The 21,759-nt window shown below is 47.7% G+C and overlaps 2 protein-coding genes across 10 annotated transcripts in view; one reads left to right on the forward strand and one right to left on the reverse strand.

Moving 5' to 3' along the window:
* ASH1L (ASH1 like histone lysine methyltransferase) overlaps positions 1–1,822 on the reverse strand; it is a 173,883-nt gene extending 172,061 nt beyond the window's left edge. For 2 of the 6 annotated variants that reach the window (XM_045784074.2, XM_045784075.2), the window contains exon 1: positions 1,132–1,424. The gene's annotated coding sequence lies outside the window, so the exon portion shown is untranslated. Of the gene's footprint in view, positions 1–1,131; positions 1,425–1,735 lie in introns of those variants that run through there. The other 4 variants (XM_087854935.1, XM_045784076.2, XM_087854942.1 and 1 more) reach the window with 4 other exon arrangements.
* Positions 1,823–2,188: 366 nt separating this feature from the next.
* DAP3 (death associated protein 3) overlaps positions 2,189–21,759 on the forward strand; it is a 34,806-nt gene continuing 15,235 nt past the window's right edge. For all 4 annotated transcript variants that reach the window (XM_045784183.2, XM_045784182.2, XM_045784184.2 and 1 more), the window contains exons 1-2: positions 2,189–2,329; positions 20,231–20,345. In XM_045784183.2, the coding sequence (XP_045640139.2) occupies positions 20,304–20,345 (42 nt within the window). In that variant the 5' untranslated portion in view covers positions 2,189–2,329; positions 20,231–20,303. The remainder of the gene's footprint in view (positions 2,330–20,230; positions 20,346–21,759) is intronic.

A 21,759-nucleotide genomic window follows, 5' to 3' on the forward strand; every position in this document is an offset into this window, starting at 1 on the left:
GTCCCACAAGACCTCCCGAGGTGCCCGAGACGCGTGGGGAACGTAGCACCGGACAAGCAGTCACAGTACCTGAGGTAGTGTCTCAACTTTGTCACCAACTTACAGTGTGACCTTGGAAAAAGGATCCCTTTATGCCTCCATTTCCTACTTTATAAATGGGAGAAAACATCTCTTCTACCATTTTCGCCCGGAGATGTAGGATCACAAAGAACAGAGCGTTCAGAAAAGCGTACAAGCTCTGTTCTGCGGTTGGGTGTCAGCACCGACTCAGGCCAACAAAAAGGCCATCCATTCCGTACAGCCTCGCGGGAGCGGTTCGGTGCCAGAGCCTCGGGTTCGCACGCACACAACCCACTCCGGCCAGAGGCGCAAACTACTCGGAAGACTACGACCGGCCGCGACGAGCGTCCCCCACCCCCGGCCCCGCGCGCAGATGCTACACTGTGCGCGATACCGCCATGACTCCGCTTTCCCGACCAGCGGTAAGGCGCTCCCGATTTCCACAACACACACGCGTGTCCACCGGAAGGGGACATCCCAAATTTTCTTTTAAAAATGAGGTAACTCGTGAGGGGAACTCCAGCACACTTACACAAATCCGAGCCAACTCTTCCGGAACACTTTCCTGCCTCGCGCACACACACAAACACAGCCGCTCGACACCAGCACACCATCTGTCTTCCAGACCAAAAACATGTCTTTCCGTGTCCAAACTCCCCAGGAACATCCATTCAACTTACACCCCCGAGGGCCGAGCGCGCAGGGCCGAGCACCCCCCCGAAGCCCACCTCCCGGGCCACTCTCCCCGGACCCGGGGGGATGCTCCCGCCGCGCCTCCGCGACGCGCCAACTAACCTGTCAGGGGCTCGGGCGACTCCGCCTCCGCTCGCCGACTTTCCCGCCCCCCTCCCCCCAGGCCGGGAGCCCGCCCGTCAGGGACACCCCTTCCCCCCCGCCGGGAGGGACTTCCCGGTACGCTTAGGATCCCCTCGCCTCCCTCCCCTCCCCCACCCCTGCCGCCGCTCTCCCGGAGGTCCAGGTCCGGGAGGTGACAGTGGCTCCCGGGCCGCCCAGGCTCGCCTCACTCACGGAGCACTTAGGCCCGAAGCCTCCGCGGGCGGTTCTGCTCACCGTGTCAGAGGCCGACGCCGAGCGAGAGGAGAGTGCAGGGAAGTGGGGAAGGGGGGCGGCCGCCAGCAGGCTCCTCCGCGTCCCCGGGTCGACGGCGGATCCCTGCCGCTTGTCAGGAGGCGGCCCGCGGGTGCGCGGACTGGCGGAAATGCGAGCGAGGAGAAGGGAAAGGCGTGGGGCTGAGCAGAGGCCACCGAGGGGAGGCGGTCCCGCAACCGAGACGGGGATCGTCTCCCCCTCCGCAAAGCGAACCCAAAATGGCGGCGGGAGCGGCGGCGGCAGAGCGGCGGCGGCGGCGGCTGCTCGGGAGGGAGGGCGGGCGCGAGCGAAGGGCGCCTCGCGCCCCCCCACCTCCCACCAGTCCCTCCCCGCGGCCCCCCCCGCGGCCCTCCCGCCCCCGACTCGGGCGGCGGAGCGCGCACGCCCGCCCGCACGCGCCGGACCGTCTCCGGGCTCGCCGCTCGCTCTCCCCCCCGACCCCCGCCTTCGGCCGCCTGGCGCGCCCGCCGGCCCGTCGGCGCTCGCTCGGGGGCGCCCGCTCGCACGGCCCCCGGCTCCCCCTCGGCCCCTGTCAGGACGGTCGGGCGCGGGCCCTCACGCGTACCTTCGGCGGCGCGAGCCCCAGCCTCCTCCTCCTCCACCGCCTCTTCTTTCCTCCCCCCCTTCCCCGCCCCCACGGCCACCAACCGCCGCCACGGCCGCCGCCGCCGCCGCCCCCCCACATGCCCTCCGCCCCTCGCGCGTGCGCCTCCCACAATCCCCCCCGCCGGACCGTTCCATTCCCGCCGCCTTGGGAGCGGGAGGGGGGAGGGCCGGCGCCGCGGCGGGGCTGTGGAGAGCGCTGGAGCCACGCGAGGGGCGGGCAGAGGCCCAGGGCGACTCACCTCCGCGGCCGCAGCGCAGCGCCGCCCAGGCTGGCTTCCGCGCTCGGCCGCCGGGCCGCGGTGGGCGCGTCGAGAGCGGCTTGGCTCCCCTCCGCTGGCGGGCGGTTGGAGGCCGCGGCGGCTGCGCGGTGAGCAGCTTCCTGCCGAACGGCCCGAGCTCGCCTGTCTCCTGCGGGAAGCGCGGAGAGCGGCCGGCACTTCGCGGTGCGTGCTGCTCGCGGCCCTGGACTCCCCGCCACGCCACTCGCCGGGGAAGGAGCCGGCGCCGGGGCTGCGCCCTCGAGGGAAGGGAGCGGGGTCCGAGCCCCCGCGAGGTAGGGAGCGAGGCCCTGGGGCTGGCGGCTGTCCTGGGGGTTCCTTCCGGGCTCCGTGTGGCGGACTTGGACCCGCCGCGGAGCCCGCGCGCTGGGCGCCTTTCTTGCTTTGTGTTGTAAAGCCCAGCCTGGACGGTTTGGGTTTCTCGCCACTGTCTCCCGCAGGATGCGTGTGAGCACTTCCACACATTCCTCTTGGCTGCCGGCTATATCCTCAACCTCATCGGGCAGCTTGGAGGCACAGGGTAAAGAAAGCACGTATTTCTGGTTCGCTGCGGGCTTGATCTTCCATGTCTTGCGTGTCCTTCAGAAAGTTGTTGTTCTTCGTTATTTATCAAAAGGAAGCGAAAAAGTGGACATAGAAACTAGCGGAGTCCACATCGGCCTACAGCGTTGGTGAGATACTACACGCCAAGTAGAGAGTGCTCCCGTTCACAGACCTGGCAGCGCGGGTCAGGTTTGTGGCTGCAGTTGGTAGTGTGTGTCCTGTTCTCCAAACGGTTCATAAAACAGTGCGAACCGAGGCCTGGCAGATTTCTGCGGCTCCTGATGCTGCTTTCTCAATATTCGGCAGCAACACCTACTTTTTCTTAATGAAAGAATTCGGGAGAACTGTGGACTGTCAGAACCCAAAGCCTGCCTAATCTAGTAGTTTTTAGTTTCATCCAAGGGGTAAAGCAGAATACATTCCCGGAGGGATCTCCTTGGGTTTCCCTTTCCTTCACTTCTGTGGAGTTGTAGGGATCCAGGGAACAGTTTGAAAATCACTCTACGAGAGTGACCTCAAAGCCCTGTTGAAGCTCTAAAGTTGAAGTAGACATACCACCCTTTACACATTTCGATGAATGAATCAGGTTTTGTTTGTTTGCTTTGTATTTTTTAAGGTAAAGAGGAAGTCAGCTAATGACCTCACTATATATTTGCTTTTCCTAAGCATGTCTTAAGGCTCAGCTCTTTCATGGAGCCCATCTAAGTTTACTTTGATCTTTTTTTAATTGTGCCATGTATGCAAATGTGTTGCCCTACCAACATTTTTAATTTGATGGCAGGGACTAGGTCTAACACTTCTTGTGTATCCTTTTATAGCCCTAGTGCAAAGTGAGTAGTGGAAATGTTAAAAGAATGTTAGATACTTAAAATCTGAGAAGGGAAAGAGAATTAACATTTGTGGAATGCCATGTCGGGAGAACACGTGTTCCTGCTTTAATAACACTTTGAGGTAGATCATCCTAACCCCCATTTTACAGATGAGAAGCCTGAGGCTCAGAGAAGTCCACTAACTTTATCTTTAGATTTCACTTTGCAGACTGTGCCTGGGTGGCTCAGTCCATTAAGCGTCGGACTTCTGCTCTGGTCATGATCTCAGGGTGCTGGGATTGAGCCCTGCGCAGCAGGAAGTCTATCCCTCTGCCCCTCCCGACACTTGTGCTTTTGGGGGCTTTCTCTCTCTCAAATAAAATCTTAAAAAAAAAAAAAAGATTTCACTTTGCCTGTCCTAAAAACCTTTTTCACTATACCACATTGTCTTCATAGTAAAAATTTGTTAGCCCCAACATAAGTACATACTACGAAGAAAAGACACTTAGTGGATTCCACTGCACCTGTATATAAAGAAAGTTGCTCACTTATGGTCTCTGCCTTCATCTTGCTTTCATGAATTGTCAGTAAGTATAGACAAGATAGTACCCTGTTCTTTTGTATAAGCCCCAGTGCCTATTAAACTATATTAAGTACTCAGTAAAATGACCTTATTGAATGAATGAAACCTGAATTACTTGAACCAAGGAAGGTATGGAAGGCAGAATGATGGTCCCCCAAAGATGCCCATGGCCCAGTCCCTGTAACGTGTGCATGTTACATGGCAAGAGGGAATTAAGGACGCAGATGGAATTAAGTTTGCTAATCAGCTAACCTTAAAATAGGAAGATTATCCTGGATTATGTGGTGGGCCCACTGTAAGTATAAGAGTTGTGAAAAGATGGAAGAGGGAACAGAAGAGTCAACGTCTGAATGCTGCTATATGGCAAAGGCTTGACCAGCTGTTGCAGGCTTTGAAGATCAAAAGAGCAGCCTCTGAAAACTGCAAAAGTCAAAAAACCAGTTCTCTACTGGAGCATCCAGAAAGAACACGACTGTACATATACACTTTGATTTTGGACTTCTAAACCACAGAACTCTGAGGAGACAAATGTGTGTTGTTTTATGCCACTAAGTTTGTGATAATTTGTCACAGCAGCTGGAAACTAATGCAGAAAGGGGAGCCAAATCATGATTAGCTTCCAGAGTACCTGCCTTGGATTGTGGTCTTGTGCTTTAATTCAAGAGTTTGTTTTGTTTTTAAGATTTTGTTTATTGATTGATTTATTTGAGAGAGAGCGCGAGCACGGGCGGAAGTAGGGGGAATAAGCAGAGGGAAAGGGAGAAGCAGGCTCCGCGCTGAGCACAGAGCCAGATGCAGGGCTCCATCCCAGGACCCTGAGATCATGACCTGAGCTGAAATCAAGAGTCTGATGCTTAACTGACTGCGCCAACCGGGCAGGCACCTCTGTGCTTTAATCCGAACGGGGGTATGGTTCAACTGAAAGTTTGCCTCAAGCAAAGTGATCGGCACTCAACCAAGCTGCCTAGGTTTCCAGTATTTCCCTGCTGCTCTGCTTCTGGCATCAGTGCTCAAGCTGTAAATGGACAGCTGGTTCTGTGGTCCTGCTGTACGGACTTGCCTACTAGAATAGAAGCAATTAAACATTTATTTCATGGTGCTTCCTTGCTGGGTTGTTGTCTAAATGCAGTATAGATAAGCAGGAAAACCTCTTCACTACAAACTTCAAAATCAGGTTTCAAAAGTTAAAAGAAATTTTTTTGAAGATAAAAGTCAACTAGAATATCATGGTTGACTTTACATTTGACAAGGTATGGGTAAATGCTATATAAGCATAATAGTCTAAATGATTTTCTTTTAACAAGGGAAGAACTCTGAAATTTTGGAGGTGGGGTGTACCAAGATTTTAAGCTGCTTCAGGTGATGGATTGCTTATTAGCGAAGTATAAACGGACGCTCCAGACTGCACGGGTGCAGAGCCTGGCTCTGGGAAGTTGGGTGGAACCGTAGTGGTAGTGACACATTGTAGATTTAGATACTACGGTCATCTCCATTTTAGAAATGAGGGAACAGCCACACAAAGTGTTAAGTGGCCTGCTCAAGGTCACCCAGTTATTAAGTAAGAGAGCCAGGTTTCAAATTTCAGCGCTTAGATTCTAGAGTCCATGCTTTTGACCATTCTGCCATGCTTGCCACTCTTCTTTGTCTGTAAATTGGAGATATCACTAACATCATAGGATTGTTGTAAAGGTAAAATGAGTTAATTCACATAAAGCGCTTAGAGCAGTCCCTGGCGTACAGAAAGTGGTTAGTAATATGTTAGCTATTGCTGTCGTTGGAGCCCTAGATTATTTTCCAATGTGCTTGAGTCACGGAAGAAAAGAAACATCAAAGCGGATGCTCCTTACTTCTGCCTTGATCAGCAGCTGTTTTATCTCTTTTATATGTTAGTGCTGTCATTGCTCTTAGCTTGGTAAAAGTTAGATTACCAGAGAGGGGAAATGTCTAGAAAACATACTCCAGTGCCACCCAGGCGCCCCTCCTGTAGAAAATCTTATGTGAAAGGTACTCATCTAAGAATCCAAAGGCCTTATCAAACAGTCTTGAGGTAAATTTGGATGTGGTATTGGGTTATGGACCCACTACTTTTAATTATTTATCTTCAATCTCTAACAGTTTGATGCAGCAGGGTTTTCTATCCACAGAAGTATAATTCATGCAGAAAATTATGTGTTAGCTTTAAAGGATTTCACTAAGGGTTTGTTGATTTAATTTTGTAAAATTTGCTCTTTGCCTGGGTAATAGCAACATGGTTCAGATTCAAAAAGTACAAAAGATACCACCCTCCCTTCTCCTGCTCCCATAGGAACCCATTCCTTCTCCCTTAAAGCAACCAATATTATCAATTTTTGTATATCCTTCGAAATATGGACCTTTTTACAAACAAGTCGTATATATGTTTTCCCCCTTTTACACAAGTGATAGCTAACTGTACATTGTTCTGTGCTTTTTCTCTTCTACTTAAGACATATTGGAGATTTTTCCTCATTAGTATGCAGAGAGCTCTTAGGGTTGTTTCGTTTTTAAACAGCTGCATGATGTCCCATTGTATGGTGACAGATATTTAGGTTCTTTCCATTTTAGTATTAGAAACAGTGTTGCAATTGCTACATAGCAATCTCTGTTTTTATTATGTTACTGTAAAAGTGATTTTGCTTAGGTCTCAAGAACAACTTTTTAACATGGACACCTTACTGAAGTTTGGACAATTTTTATTACATAAACAATATTATTAATATTGCTAATTATTGTTAATAACATTACAAATCAAAATTTTAAAAAACTACCTGCAACATGAGCACCGCCCCAGATCAGATTGTTTTTTGTTTATCCTTTTCTTGAAGTCTTCGCACATCTCCACTTCAGAACACTAATCCAAATGCACCGTGGGGGGGAGTTCAACATAGGTGTACCCAGAGCGCTAAAGTTCTAGGGTGTTAAGGCTGGGCATGCATGTTCGTGTCACGTGCCTTCCGTGAAGCCTTCAGGAACCTCCGATGCTTCACCAGTCTCAGGCCCGCGTCTCGCGGACTGTCACAGGCTCAGTTTGCTGAGGAGGGTCCAGGGTGTCCCCCAGCCTCAGAAGCAGTCCTCATTCCTCCCCATTCCCTCCCGTGCTCTCTCCATTAGGAGAGTTAGTCTGTTGCATCGTCACTCGCTCCCTTACCGTTGGGAGGGTGAGTGCATGTTTCCAGCAAAAACACCTAGTGGTACAACGCAGAGCTTGCCGAGCTTTGCACTTGTTCAAGTTTGTCGTCATCAGTGTGTTTCAAAGAAACACCTTTACTTCGAGAGTCCAAACGTGGGGAAGTAGATATAATGAGGATTACAGAAAGCAGCATAACAAATTCTGTTTTTTCTAACTGAAATTGTGAAAGCAGTGAGATTAGTCTCCATGAACCAAATTTTTCCTAGAGGACTCGGAATTTAGAACACCCTTTCTCAACCTCAGCCGCACTAACTATTGACGTAGGACGCTGGGTGATTTGTTGTGGGAGACTCTTCTGTGCCTGACAGGCTGGTCAGCAAAATCTCTGGCCTCTACTCACTATACGCCAGCACCACTCCCCCAAGTTGTGGCATCTAAAAACGCATCCAGGCATTACTAAATGTCCCCCGGGGGGTAAAATTGCCCCAATTGAGAACCACTAGGTTAGAAAAACAATTGCTGGGGCCCCTTGGTGGCTCTAGGCTGAGGTCATGATCCCAGGGTCCTGAGATCAGGCCCGGCGTCGGGCTCCCTGCTCAGCGGGGAGTCTGCTTCTCCCCCTACTACCCACTTGTGTACCTCTCACTATCTCTGTCTCTCTCAAACAAATAAAATTGTAAAAGAAAAAGAATTGCCAATCACCAGGAAATCAGTTTTGCTTCGGTAGAGAAAGTCATAGCAGACTAATACATCCTTTTTGTCTGAATTACTAGAATGGTAAATCAAAATAATGACATTACATATATCGCGTCTTCAGTAAACTAAGGCATTTGACAGTCTCATTATGGCCTTTTGGGGAAATACGTCCTGAATGTTTAATTGTTTGAATAACCGTGCCCAAAGACTCCGTGTTAAGTAGATTGAAATTCCCTTTACCATTGACATCTGTGCAGGAGTTCTCGCTCTTCGCTGCACATTGGAATCAGCTGGGGAACTTTAAAAAAATGCCAGTGTCTTAAGTCTCCCTATGAGAGATTGTGATTTAATTGGTCTGAGGTTTAATTGGTCTGAGATATACATCAAGCATTTTAATTACAGACGGACCTCGTTTTACCGCGCTCGGCTGTGTGGCGCCTCGCAGCTGTTGGGTTTTTACAAATGGAAGGTTTGGGGCAACCCCGCGTGGGTGCCAGTGTTCCGAAAGCATGTGCTCCCTTCATATCTCTGTCACGGTCCGGTGATCCTCACAGCATCTAAATCCTTTCCATTATTTTACGCTGATCTGTGCCGAGTGATCGCTGATGGTACCAGCGTCACCGTCTGGGGGCATCGCAGGCGGCACCCACGTCACACGGCAGACTTAACCAACGTGTGTGTGGCAACAGTGTTGACATTGGGCCGGTTAATCGCCCTACAACGGCCTCGAAGTGTTCAGGTGGAAGGAACAGTCGCACGTCCGAGGCTGGAAACCAGAAGCGAGCAGGGATGAGCTTAGCGAGGACGGCGGGTCCGGAGCTGACGGCCCGAAAGCCTCGGCCTCCGGCGCCCAGCAGTCAGCCGAGTGGTGAACGCAGAGGGAGAGCTGTTGGAGGAAATCAGCAGTGCTATTCCGCGGACACGCGGGCGGTGGGGAAGCTCACCGGCCTGCTGCCGATGCGGAGAGCTGCTGGGCGGTCTGCACGGAACAGCAAAGCCGCCGCAACATCCCCTTCAGCCGAAGGCTGGTCCGGAGCAAGGCCCGACCTCTCCCGAGGCCGGGGCGGCCGCGCCAGGGGAGCATAGTCCGCCGCGGGCAGGGCTTGGTTTGTGGGGTGTCGGCCAAGAAGCCGTCTCCTTAACACAGAAGCGACAGGTGAAGCAGCAGGTTGTGCAGAAGATCTAGCTCGGAGAATTCTTGAAGGAGGCTACGCTGACCAGATTTTCCATGTGGACGAAGCGGCCTTCTGCTGGGAGGGGGTGCACGCAGGGCTCCCGTGGCCGGAGAGAAGGCAGTGTCCGGCTCCCAAGCTTCAGAGGACAGGCTGCCTCTCTTGTTAGGGGCCAGTGCAGCTGGGACTGGAAGCTGACGCTCGCTGACCGTTCGGGAAATCCTAGGGCCCTTCGGGAGGACGCCGAATCTACTCTGCCGAGCTCTAGCAATGGCCCACAAAGCCTGGATGACAGCACGTCTGTTCACAGCAGGGTTTACCCAACGTCTGAAGTCCGCCGTTGAGACCTGCTCAGAAAACAGATCCCGCTCCCACACTGTTGCTCATTGACAATGCACCTTTGCAGTTCTTCTGCTTGTCTAAAGTTTTGGTTGTTGGTTTTTTTTTAATAAAAACTAAAAATACTACACAGGTTACCACTTGCAACTATTTATCTGTGTGGCTCAAGATTTCTAATATGGTGTTAACAAAATGAAAGCTGAATTCCATTTGATGCTGAAACTGATAAACTGCAACTCAGTTTCATAATGTAACTCGGGCAGAGTTAGTCTCAGGGTCGTATTGGTTCCCAGTGTACAATACAGTGATTCCAAGCTTCCGTACGTTCCTCAGTTCTTCTCATGGTAAGTGGACTCTGAGTCCCCTTCTTTTGTTTCCCCACATTCCCCACCCACCTCCCCTCTGGTGACCAGCAGTGTGTTCCCTAGAATTCAGAGTCTGTTTTATCATTTGTCTTTTTTTCTTTGTGCATTTGTTTTGTTTCTTAAATTCCACATTATGAGTGAGATCATATGGTCTTTGTCTTTCTCTGACTTATTTCACTTAGCATCATACTTTCTAGATCCCTCCATGTCATTTCAAATGTCAAGCTTTCATCTTTTTGATGGCTGAATACTACTCCTCTGTGTGCACACGCGGGTACCACATTTTTATTCATCTATCAAGGGACACTTACACTGATTCCATGATATGGCTACTGTAGGTAATATTGCAATAAATAGAGGGGTGCATTATCTTTTCGAATGAGTGTTTTCATAGTCTTTGGGAAAATATCCAATAGTGGAATTACTGGATCATATGTTAATTCTATTTTTAATTTTTTGAGGAGCCTCCATGCTGTTTTCCACAGTGGCTGTAATAGTCTGCATTCCCATCAACAGTGCACGAGGGTTCTTTTCTCTCCACGTCCTCGCCGGCACTTGCCGTTTCTTGTGTTCTTGGTGTTAGCCATTCTGACAGGCGTGAGGTGGTCGCTCATTGTGGTTTTGACTTGCATTTCCCTGATGACGAGTGGTGAGCATGTTTTCATGTGTCTGTTAGCCATTTGGAGGTCTTCTCTGGAGAAATGTCTGTTCATGTCTTCTGGCTGTTTTTAATTGATTGGTTTCTTGTTTTTGTTTGTTTGGTTGGTTTTTAGTGTTGAGTTGTAGAAGTTCTTTATATATTTTAGATCCTGACCCTTTATAGGATATATTAGTTGCAAATATCTTCCCCCATTTCATAGGTTGTCTTTTAGTTTTGTCGATTGTTTCCTTTGCTCTGCAAAAACTATTTATTTTGATGTAGTCTCAATAACTTTTTTTCTTTTGTTTTTCTTGCCTCAGGAGGCAAATCTAGAAAAATGTTGCTCTGGCTGACGTCAGAGACGTTACTGCCTGTGCTCTCTTTTAGGATTTTTATGGTTTCAGTTCTCACATTTAGGTCTTTAATCCGATTTTGAGTTTATTTTTTGTGTATGGTGTGAGAAAATGTTCTGTAATTTCTGATTTAGAATTTTATCGAAACAACTTCTAGTTCTCATTGGTGAACTTTATAACTAAATGTTAAAAACCGTGTACTTAAAATTTTATTACGTAAAAGAAGATGTCTACATACTGAAATAAGGTTCAGTATTAATAAAATGGATTTTAATAATTACTTTGCTAAGATCAAAATCAACAAATAGCTGCACAGGGGCGTCCGGGTGGCTCAGTCGTTAAGTGTCTGCCTTCGGCTCAGGGCGTGATCCCGGGGTCCTGGGATCAAGCCCTGAATCGGGCTCCTCCGCTGGGAGCCTGCTTCTTCCTCTCCCACCCCCCTGCTTGTGTTTCCCCCTCTTGCTGGCTGTCTCTCTCTGTCAAATTAATAAATAAAAATATTATGGGGCACCTGGGTGGCACAGCGGTTGGGCGTCTGCCTTCGGCTCAGGGCGTGATCCCGGCGTTCTGGGTTCGAGCCCCACATCGGGCTCCTCTGCTGTGAGCCTGCTTCTTCCTCTCCCACTCCCCCTGCTTGTGTTCCCTCTCTCGCTGGCTGTCTCTATCTCTGTTAAATAAATAAATAAAATCTTTAAGAAAATATATATTAAAAAAAAAAAAACAGCTGCACAGATAAATGACGGAGGCTGCCTGGGAAGAACATGGTGTAGTGATAAGGATGGAGCCTCTGAAGTCCAACAACCATGTTTGCTTGCAAGAGTCTCCATTTTTTCAAAGTACAGTGGTTTCCATGTGTCAGAAAAATTGTGATTTTCTAGCTCCTTCCATAGAGAGGTCAAGTCGGCTTCTGCCCCCTGCCCCGAAACTATAATGGGCTGCAGTAGAATGTGACTGACTGCAGGTTCGGAGCCAGGTTTGAAGAGGTCTTCAGTGTTTTAGCTCTCCGGGACCTTTGCCACTGCTGTGACAAGTCAGGCCACCCTGCCACAGGATGAGAGACAGTGTGGAGCAGAGTCAGTCACCCTAGCTAAGGCCGACCTTGCTTAGCCAGCTGACCCTAGATGCATGTGGAAGCCCCCCAGAGATAGCCAGACCTGATCCAGGACAAAGAACTAACCAGCCTGTAGCTGCGGACTGGCGAGCAATAATAACAAGATGCTGTCTGGGGCCGCTGGGTTTCGGGTGGTCTGTTACACGGCAACAGCCGGTACAGTGCTTCGGATCAATGCTGTGCTGGTAAAATGACACAGAGCATTAATGTCCACAGCACATTGCCTGACATAGAGTAATCAGGACTAAACTAGTCGTGGTTTCTCCTATTGCTGGGGTTTTAGTGTGGCTACAGAGCAACATTTTTTAATAATGGCTTTATTAAGATGCACAAACCATAAAAATCAGTATCTTTAAAGTATACAATTCAGTGGGTTTTTAGTACATTCGCAGAGCTGTGTAATCACTATCACTACCTAATGTTAGAACATTCTGGTCACCCCAAAGAGAAACCCATCAGTGATCACTCCATTCTTCCCTCTCCCAGCCCCGGGCAACCACTAATCTAATTTACTGTCTCAATAGGTTTACCTGTGGCGGACAGTTCCAGTAATTAGCATTATACTACAGGTGATCTTTTCTGATAGCCTTTTTCTCCGTGTAAAGATTCACCCATGTTGTAGCATTTATGAGAACTTCATCTGTTGTTAGTGCCGAAAGTGCCCCATCGTATGGCTGTGCCAACTGGGTTTATCCACTCATTGATGATGGACATTGGGATTGCTTCCACATTGTGGCTCTTAGGAATATTGCTGCTGTGAGTGTGAACAAGTTTTTGTGTGCACATATGTTTTCATTTCTTTGGATGTATAACTGGGTGTGTAGTAGGATTGCTGGGTCATATAAAAACTACATGTTTAATCTTTTGAGGAACTACCAAACTTTTCCAAAGTAGCTGTACCATTTTACGGTCCCACCAGCAATGTATGATGACTCCAGTTTTTCTACATTCTCCCCAACACTCGTTATTGTCTGTTCTGATTTTAGCTCTCCTTGTGAGGATGAACTATATCACATTATGGTTTTGATTTGCATTTTCCTAATGACTTATGGCATTGAACATCTTTTCAAGGGGTTATTGCCCATTATGTATCTTATTTGGAGAAATGTCTGCTTAAATCCTTTGCCCATTTTTGAGCCGGTTGTCTTTTTATTGCTGAGTTGTAAAGAGTTCTTTATGTATTATGGATACAAGTCCTTTATCAGATATGATATGCAAATATTTTCTCCCATTGTAGAGTTTGTCTTTTACTTTCTTCGTGGTATCCTTTGAAGCAGAAATTCTTAATTTTGATAAAGTCCAAGTATCTATTTTTGTCACTTGATCTTTTGGTATCACTAGGAAACTATTGTCTGATACAAGTTCACAAAGATTGATGTTTTCCTTTAAGAGTTGTATTGTTTTAGCACTTCCATTTAGGTCTGTGATCTATTTGAGTTACTTGTTGTATATGATGTGAGGTAGGGGTCCAATTTAATTTTAAGGAAAAGGAAAAGGAGGGTTTCAGACGTGACTATTTGATTGCTGGCTTGTGCAGGAAACGAATAGTACTGTCATTCTCTGAAAGATGAAATACTTAGGGAGAACCAGGCTTTGGTTTTTAGTTTTGTCCTTATTGATTTTTTCTTTCTTTCTTTCTTTCTTTCTTTCTTTCTTTCTTTCTTTCTTTCTTTCTATTTATTCATTCATTCATTCATTCATTCATAGTTGAAGTATAGTTGACACAGTTACTTTAGTTTCAGGTGTACAACATAATGATTCAACAAATTTTGTTTGTTTTTAAGATTTATTTATTCATGGGGGGGGGAGAGAGAACAAGCACAAGCAGGGGGAGGGGCAGTAGGAGAGGGAGAGAGAATTTTCAGCAGACTCCACACTGAGCGTGGAGCCTGACACTGGGCTCCGTCCCACGACCCTGAGATGATGACCTGAGCTGAAATCATGAGTCGGACGCTTAACTGACTGAGCCCCCCACAACAAGTTTATAGTTTATTGTGTGCTCACCACGAGTGTAGCTACCACTGGTCACCACACAGCACTAGTACCATCACTGACTACATCGCTCTCAGTTGTATGTTGTAGTCCCGTGACTCATTCACTTCAAAGCTGCACCCATTCTGCCCTCCCTTTTCCCCCCTCCAGCAGTCATCAGTTTGTTCTCTATGGATTCATTTCTGCTCATTTGATTTGTTTTTAAGATTCCACGTATAAGTGAAATTATACAATATTTGTCTTTCTCTGTCATACTCTCTTAGCATAATACACTCTAGGTCCATCCATATGGTTACAGATGACAAGATCTCATCCTTTTTATGAACTGAGTAATAGTCCATTATACACACACACACCCCCACATCTATCACTGGACATGTGGGTTCCTTATCTTGGCTATTGTAAGTAATGCAGCAGTAAACATAGGGGAGCATGTATCTTTTTGAATTAGTGTTTTTGTATTCTTTGGGCAAACACCCAGTTCAATTTAATTATTTTACATGTGGATATCCCGTTGTCCCAGCACCATTTGTTGAAAACACTCTCCTTTCCCCCACTGAAATTGTCTTGGCGACTGACTGTGATGTAAGGAATTCTCTCTGAACTCTCAGCTCTGCCCCACTGACTCAAGACGCAGGTCGTATGCATGTCGTCTACAGACATATTGCTAATAGCAGACTGTTAATCACTGTAGCTTTGTAGTAAGTTTTGAAATCAGGAAACGGGAACCCTCCAATTTTGTTCCTTTTTTTTCAAGGTTATTTATGCTTTTATGGGTCCATTGCATTTCCATATGAATTTTGAGATCAGCTTGACAATTGCCATAAAAATTTGCTGGGATTTTGACAAGTAACAATATTAAAAAAAAAAAAAGAACTGATGATTTTAATGAGCTGCATTCTCAATGAAACAATGATGTGATAGAATGTTTAAAAATAGTCACTCTTGGGACGCCTGGATGGCTCAGTTGGTTAAGCGTCTGCCTTCGGCTCAGGTAGTGATCCCAGGGTCCTGGGATCGAGCCCCGCATCAGGCTCCCTGTTCAGCGGTGAGTCTGCTTCTCCTTCTGCCTCTGCTGCTCCCCCTGCCTGTGCTCGCTCTCTCTTGCTCTCTCTGTCAAATAAATAAATAAAATCTTTAAAAAAAATAGTCACTCTTAAAATATAAAATCTAAAAATGATAGGTCATACCTAAAGAGTATTGATAATTTATGTGGGAAAGGGACTTGTATCGTGTAATGATTGCTTTAAAAAACTAGGCATTTAGCCAGAAAAGGAAAAAACAGTACACAAAACTACCTTCAGTTCTTCATGTGGAAAATGGCTTGTAAAACCTAAGAGGACTGGGACAGTGAATGGAAGCTGCAGGGAGACATTTCAGCTCAGATTGTGAAAGAATTTTCCAGAAAAGCTGTCTGAAAATCAGGTGGCCTGCCTTCGAGTTCCCCCTGACTGGACATGTCCAGGCACTCGATGATGGACCATATGTGACGCACAGTGACTAACGGGAAAGGCTGCCACTTTCAACAAGTCATCTAGGGTATCTGTCCCTCTTTTTGCCTGGGTATAATAATGTCTACTTAATACAGTTGTTGTGAGATGATGCCTATAAATTGCTTAATATAGAACCTATTTCTAAAAAGTAGTGATTATTATCAGATCATGGTAGCACTAACTCAGCCCTGCACTGGTTCTGAAGGACTCGGTTCTTGAGCTGGATCATCTTAACCCTCAGAGCTTTTGAGTCTCTCTGCAGAAAAGCCTGTTCCTAGCAGTTCTGTCCATTATAGCAAAAGCTGGAGACAACGCATGGGTCTTTCACTAGTTAAACAAACAGACACATCCTTACTGTGGCACAGTGTTCAGAATTAAAGGAACAACTCTCAATGCATATGACACAGCCTGGGGGACTGTCCAGAAAATTACGGTGAGTGGAAAAAGCCAGTATCAAAAGGCTACATACTGTGGGATTTCATTCATAGAACATCCTTGAAATGACAAAATCACAGGAATGGAGAACAGATGAGTGGTCATCAGGGGTTAAGGAGGGGGAGACCCGGAAAGGACAACATGAGGGATCCTTGAGGTGATGGACGTGTCCTGCACGTGAACTCTGTGGACGTCCGTGTCCGGGCGATGATCGAGTGCCATCGCCGTGTGTCTTGCGACCACGGGGGAGCCCTGGGGAAAGGCTGCGCGGGGTTTTACTTTCAAGTGCCCGTGGCTCTGCAGTGCCTTCAACAGAACAAGTTAAATTTAAAAAACGAACAAACGGAACTTTGTGATCCCGGAAGTCTTAGTCTTAGCATATAGTCTTTGGGAGACCTTTCTAGATCTGGTGCCGCCTTTTCCAACTTCCTTCTCAGTATGTATTTGAGCTTCCTATGTGAGGAAACTTATTTTAGAGAGAAAGAGGCCTCTAATACTAGCTAACACTTTCATCGGAGCAGTGGCAGAACTTCAAGTACAGAGGTGGGCAAGTGCCCTTCCAGGGGCCCCCGGTGCTTCGGGTGCCTCGGAGACTACGGAAGTGATTCGTCTCAGGGATCTGTTCGTTTTATCCACATTTAAAACAAAGCATGGGATCGGAGAGAGGACTCTTCTGTTTTGGAAGAGAAGTGGACAATTTATCTTTGATTTTTTCCATCAGTCATCTGTACTGTGGTAAAATATGTGGAACGTAAAATTCGCCGTAATTTTGAAGTGTGCAGTTCCGTGATGTCACACCCACGCTATTGTGCGGCCGTTACCACTGTCCATCCCCACGTTCTTTTCACCTCGACCCATTAGTCTGTTCTCACAGGAGCTCTGTCCCCATACCTAACCCGTGCTCCTGCAAAGGACATGAAAAACCTGAAAGGAGAAATCAGTCCTCCGAGTTTTCATAGTACTAGTGGCTGTGAGCCTTTACCTTGCACTGCCCTGATTTGTACACACCCTAGAAAGTAGAATGAGCAAATATTCCTCTCTTCTGCTTACATGCGGCCTGTCAATAAGATTTCTTCTGCAAACGGGTATTTTAAAAGACAAGGAAAACTTGGTTTAGTCCAGGTTGTTTGCTTTGAGATCAAACTTTTAAGATTCCCCCCTACCCCCTTTGTTTTTAAAGTAATTTCCATTATTCTTTTTTTTTTTTTTTTAATGTTTATTTGAGAGAGAGCGTGTGAGCACATGCATAAGCAGGAGGGGCAGAGGGACAGGAAGAGAGAATCTCAAGCAGACAGGCGCTTGATTTCACCACCATGAGATCACGACCTGAGCCAAAACCAAGAGTCAGACGCTCAGCCCACTGCGCCACCCAGGCAGCCCTAAAGTAACTTCTATTATTTGCACATGTCTACATGTTTGTGTAGCCTTTACCTTAAAAAAGCCGTGGGGAAATACTGAAGGATTGTAAGCAAGACTTCAGTGGAAGAATGGATTGGAGGAGCTCATGGCTGGAAGCTGGTAGACCAATTGTAATACGGATACAAGATGGTAGTGTCCTGGGATGGAGAGCCGATCACATTTTCCTGACCAGCATTTCCCATAATGTCTAAAACATGGCCAGAGTAATGGCCCCAATGACCACAGGCACATCTGTGGGAAGACTTGACCTCAGGACCATGTCATCTGCTTTTTTTCTCTCCAGGACCCATCTCCCCTTCAAAGCTATAGCCCACAGCTGTCTGTACTAGGATGCATTGGGAAGATTGGGGAAGCAGGGTTCGGTGGGCCAGACATTGGTGGGGTCACATTGGGGTCTTAAGTAGTTTGGGAGTAGGGAAAGTTGAGGTTGAGTGGAGGGCTTAGGGCTGGTTGGAAATGAGCTGATGTGGAGGGTCAGAATTGGGGTGGCAGTTACCTGTCATGGGTGGGAGAAGTGCTGGAGGCAGGGAGCTGAGGTGGTTTAAGTAGGGGAGGGTTGAGAAGAGCCGAGTTAAGAAAATTGAGCTGGTTAGAGATGGGTATTGGGTGGTGCTGGGTGCCAGGTGGTGGTCAGTGCCAGGTGGTGTTGGGTACCAGGAGGTGATGGACACTGGGTGGTGTTGGACAGCAGGTGGTTGTGTCATCAGTTGCCAAGACCACTCCCAGCATCTGATTCCTTAGGAGGACTTGGAAGTCAGCACGTAGTCATACTTAGGGTTGTGATTTATTACAGGGAAAGGGTACGGTGCCAGATCAGCAAAGGGAAGGCACATCGGGCAAAGTGGAGGAAAGCAGGCACGAGCTTTAAGAGCCCTTTCCCACTAGAGTCACACAGGACACAATGACGTCAGCAGCAAGTTGTGACAACACACATGAAATGGTGCCAGCTGGGGAAACAGTCTCCGGGGAGTCTCAGCGCCTGGAGTTTGGGGCTGGCCACGTAGTCGTCATTTGCCTGGCGGGTACTGAGATGCCTGACTCTTAAGAGGGAAAGCAGGTATTCAACCTAAGCCATGCTGTTTGTATAAATAGTTCAGGCCCAGTGACCCACTCTTACCCGTTCTAGGGCTGTTGGGAACTCATAAAGGCCGGGTTCCCAGACAGCTGCTCCGAGAGCAGCGGGCGGGCAGGCCTTGCTGAGGACAGCAGCCCCCGCCTGCCCATTAGCTCTTGTCTGCGGGCCTGGCTGGTGGCAGGGGGTGCTGGGCTGTGTGGGACAGCCGTGGAGAAGGTGGAGGGCAGAGTGAAGGCGAGCAGATAGCGCGCAGGGAACACGGGACCTCTCCTCTGCCTGTGGGGTAACAGGACTTCATCTCCAGGCCCGGGCACATGCTCACAGCCACCTCCTTACCCCACTAGCATCCAGGACAATGGTATTCATAGTATTTTGCAACGATGGGGTTCCAAGGATTCGAAGACCAAGTGAATTTGGGTTAAAATGAAGTAACTTTAGTATTTCTCAAAGACTTTAAATATGCTAACGTGTTGTCATTATTCAAGAAATTTGAATTTCTCAAATTTCTCAGCCATAGAGCAGTGGTGCATTTTAGGACTAGTTAGCCTTCACCCAAACTCATTTTGGGAACTGCTGCTAGAGACCTGTGGCTTTCCAACGTAGCACGGGAGCCTGGGGTGCCACAGGTGGAGGGGAGCCGGGTCAGTCTGGTTGACCACTGTCTGTCATGTGGAGCGTGGGCATGGGGAAGGAAGCACATGCCTTGAATGACTCAATTGAGGAATGCATTGCATCTTCATTAAAAAGTAGACTTGGAAAATAAACAGAGATGGAATTCAAAGGACTTTGTGTCGTCTCTTGACTACTGGTGAGCTTCCTGGTCAGAGACTGTAGCAGCTTTGTTCCCCGCGTCTTCACGGGGCCTGACAGCAGGTGCTCGGTAACTGTTGAATAGATGGGGCACCTCTGTTGCTGCGGGTGCGTGAAAGATTTTGGGTATAAGAGAGGTGAAAGTGATGAGCCAAAATGAAGCAAATAATTACCTGGAGATCAAACTTAGCTATGTTACCACTACTGAATATTGAGAGTTGCACTGAAGTATTTTAAACATCTTTTAGCTCGCAAGAGATTAGGGGTTTTTTTATGAAATATTTTCAACATACAAATGAATATGTATAACACACATAATATGAAATTAGTAAAATAAAACTCCTGTGCTCGTTACCCAGCGTTAGAAATAGTGCATTCCCAGTCTCGCCGTGCGCCCTGCCCCAGCCTCCCCCTCACCTCCTCGGAGAGGAAGCCCCGTTCTACACATGCTTATCCTTCTGCCTTTCTCCTTCAGTTTTATTCCATATATGTACATCCCCCAGTGAGTGAATTAGGTTTTACATTTTTGAATTTTACATAAATTATATCATGCTGTCTATAATAGTTCTCACACAGTATTAGTTTGCATCCATGTCCTGCATGTAACTGCAGTCGATTCTTTCATTTCCCGAGTGGTGTTTCATTGTATGACCATATCTGTTCATCCAGTCCTCTGTCAATGGGTATTTGGGCTTTTTATCGTTTTTGATTATTCAGACTGTATAGTGAACAGTGTTATACATACTTCCCAGTGCACATGTGTTTTTCCAGAATAAATACCAAGGAGTAGAATACATGGGCCATAGACCTGTACATTTTCAACTTTGTAAGATAATGCCAGATGTGTTTTCCACGATGATTGTACCCCCACACCCGACAGTGTCCCCCCGACAGTGCTGTCCCGACAGTTCCTCCCCTGACAGTGCCCATCAGTGCCCCCCCAACAGTGTCCACCCTCCCCCCCGACAGTGCCCCCCATGCCACATGGCCTCTGGCACATTTCCTGTGGTCTTTCTCATTTTTCCGAACACCGTGTCTGAATGGTGTCTCATCAGTTCCCTGACTTGTAATGAGGATGAAAATCTTTTCATGGGTGTACTAGCCATTTGTTTCCTGTTCCATGAAATGTCTTACTTGTGTTTTCTCCTCTTTTTTTTTTTCGTCAATTTGTGGGCATTCTGCATGTACTCTAGATAGGAGTCCGTCGTGTCGATCTGCGGCCCGGTTGCAGCTTACCTCTTCACTTCGCTTGAGATCACAGCCAGGATGCTGAAGAGGATGACCAGGCTTGTCTCCGGGGCCCGGCAGGTGAGTCCTGGCTGACCTCACAGCTTTGTGCAGACTGTCTTTAGGCAGAATTCTTGTTTCTAGACGGACTCACTGTAACCTAAATAAGGTGCTCTGGGAGCCTCTGCTGCCGAGCGCTTTAATTTACTGCTGCACTTGATGGGGCAGCCACAGCTCCGCTCCTCTGCCGTCAGTACAGCAGCAGTGCTTGGGGACGCACCATTATTGGAGAGTCAACATCTCAAAAAGAAATAGCTGGGGCGCCTGGGGGGCTCAGTCGGTGAAGCGTCTGCCTTCGGCTCAGGTCATGACCCCAGGGTCCTGGGATCGAGCCCCACATCGGGCTCCCTGCTCAGCGGGGAGCCTGCTTCCCCCTCTCCCACTCCCCCTGCTTGCGTTCCCTCTCTCGCTCTCTCTCTGTGTCAAATAAATAAAATCTTAGAAAGAAAGAAAGAAAGAAAGAAAGAAAGAAAGAAAGAAAGAAAGAAAGAAAAGGAGGAAGGGAGGAAGAAAGAGAAAGAAAGAAAGAGTTAAATATGCTGGATTGCACTTATCTTTATTAACTTTTATTATCCAGTTGGATTAATGACTCTCCTCCCTTAATGAAGTATTTAAGAGAATAAGTTGCTTCTTTAGACTTTTAGCATCTGATAGTTGAATAAAATAATAAAATCCTATATAGAAACGATCCTCGTGCTGCTCTCCTTCATTCACTGAGCCAAACGTTCTCAGTACCTTCCATGGGGCAGGTGCTGAGGACTCTAAGGTGACTCATTTCACATTAATGGTTATGATTTGTTGGGCTTCGTTATGTGCCAGGCGCAGTGCTAAGTGCTTTATCTCTTTAAATCTTTATGACGAGCCCAGGAGTAGGAAATATCTTTGTTTCACAGATACAGAAACTGAGGATTGGCAAGGCTAAGAATGCGGGAACATTCTGTGAGGTTTGCAGAGCGCAGGCCGTCTCAGTGCCTGTGGCCTCCAGGGCTGTGCTTTGTGGCATCTCGTGGTCCTTGTTCTCCAGGACGTCAGAAGCCAGTATCGGAGTCAGTGCTGTCCCAGCACCGGGTACCGTGGCTTAGCGGGGCCTGCAGAGAGCACCCCAGACTCAAATCCCGAAGGGCGAGAACCCAGCGAGGCTCCATCACTTCCATCTCATCCTTTGCAACAGATTAGACCGCCTGGAGAAGGAGCCTTTCCTTCCGTAGGACTCCTCTTTTTCCCAGGGGTTCATGATAAAACTTGTAGAGGTAAAATAACCTATTATTAGGAAATAAAATGAAAAAAGAGCAAGGATCAACAGAGGGATAGACTCGGACCTCAACTATTCACATTGAAAGGCTAAAATCTATACTTAACAGCAGACGGGAGCAGCCTGAGTCCAAACCGCAGCAAGGAGTCGGTGAGAAGAATTTTGTGCTTTCTGTAGATCGAT

This window comes from Ursus americanus, chromosome 2 (genome assembly GCF_024610735.1).
Source record: "Ursus americanus isolate L20-20 chromosome 2, mUrsAme1.1.p, whole genome shotgun sequence".
Taxonomy (NCBI): domain Eukaryota; kingdom Metazoa; phylum Chordata; class Mammalia; order Carnivora; family Ursidae; genus Ursus; species Ursus americanus.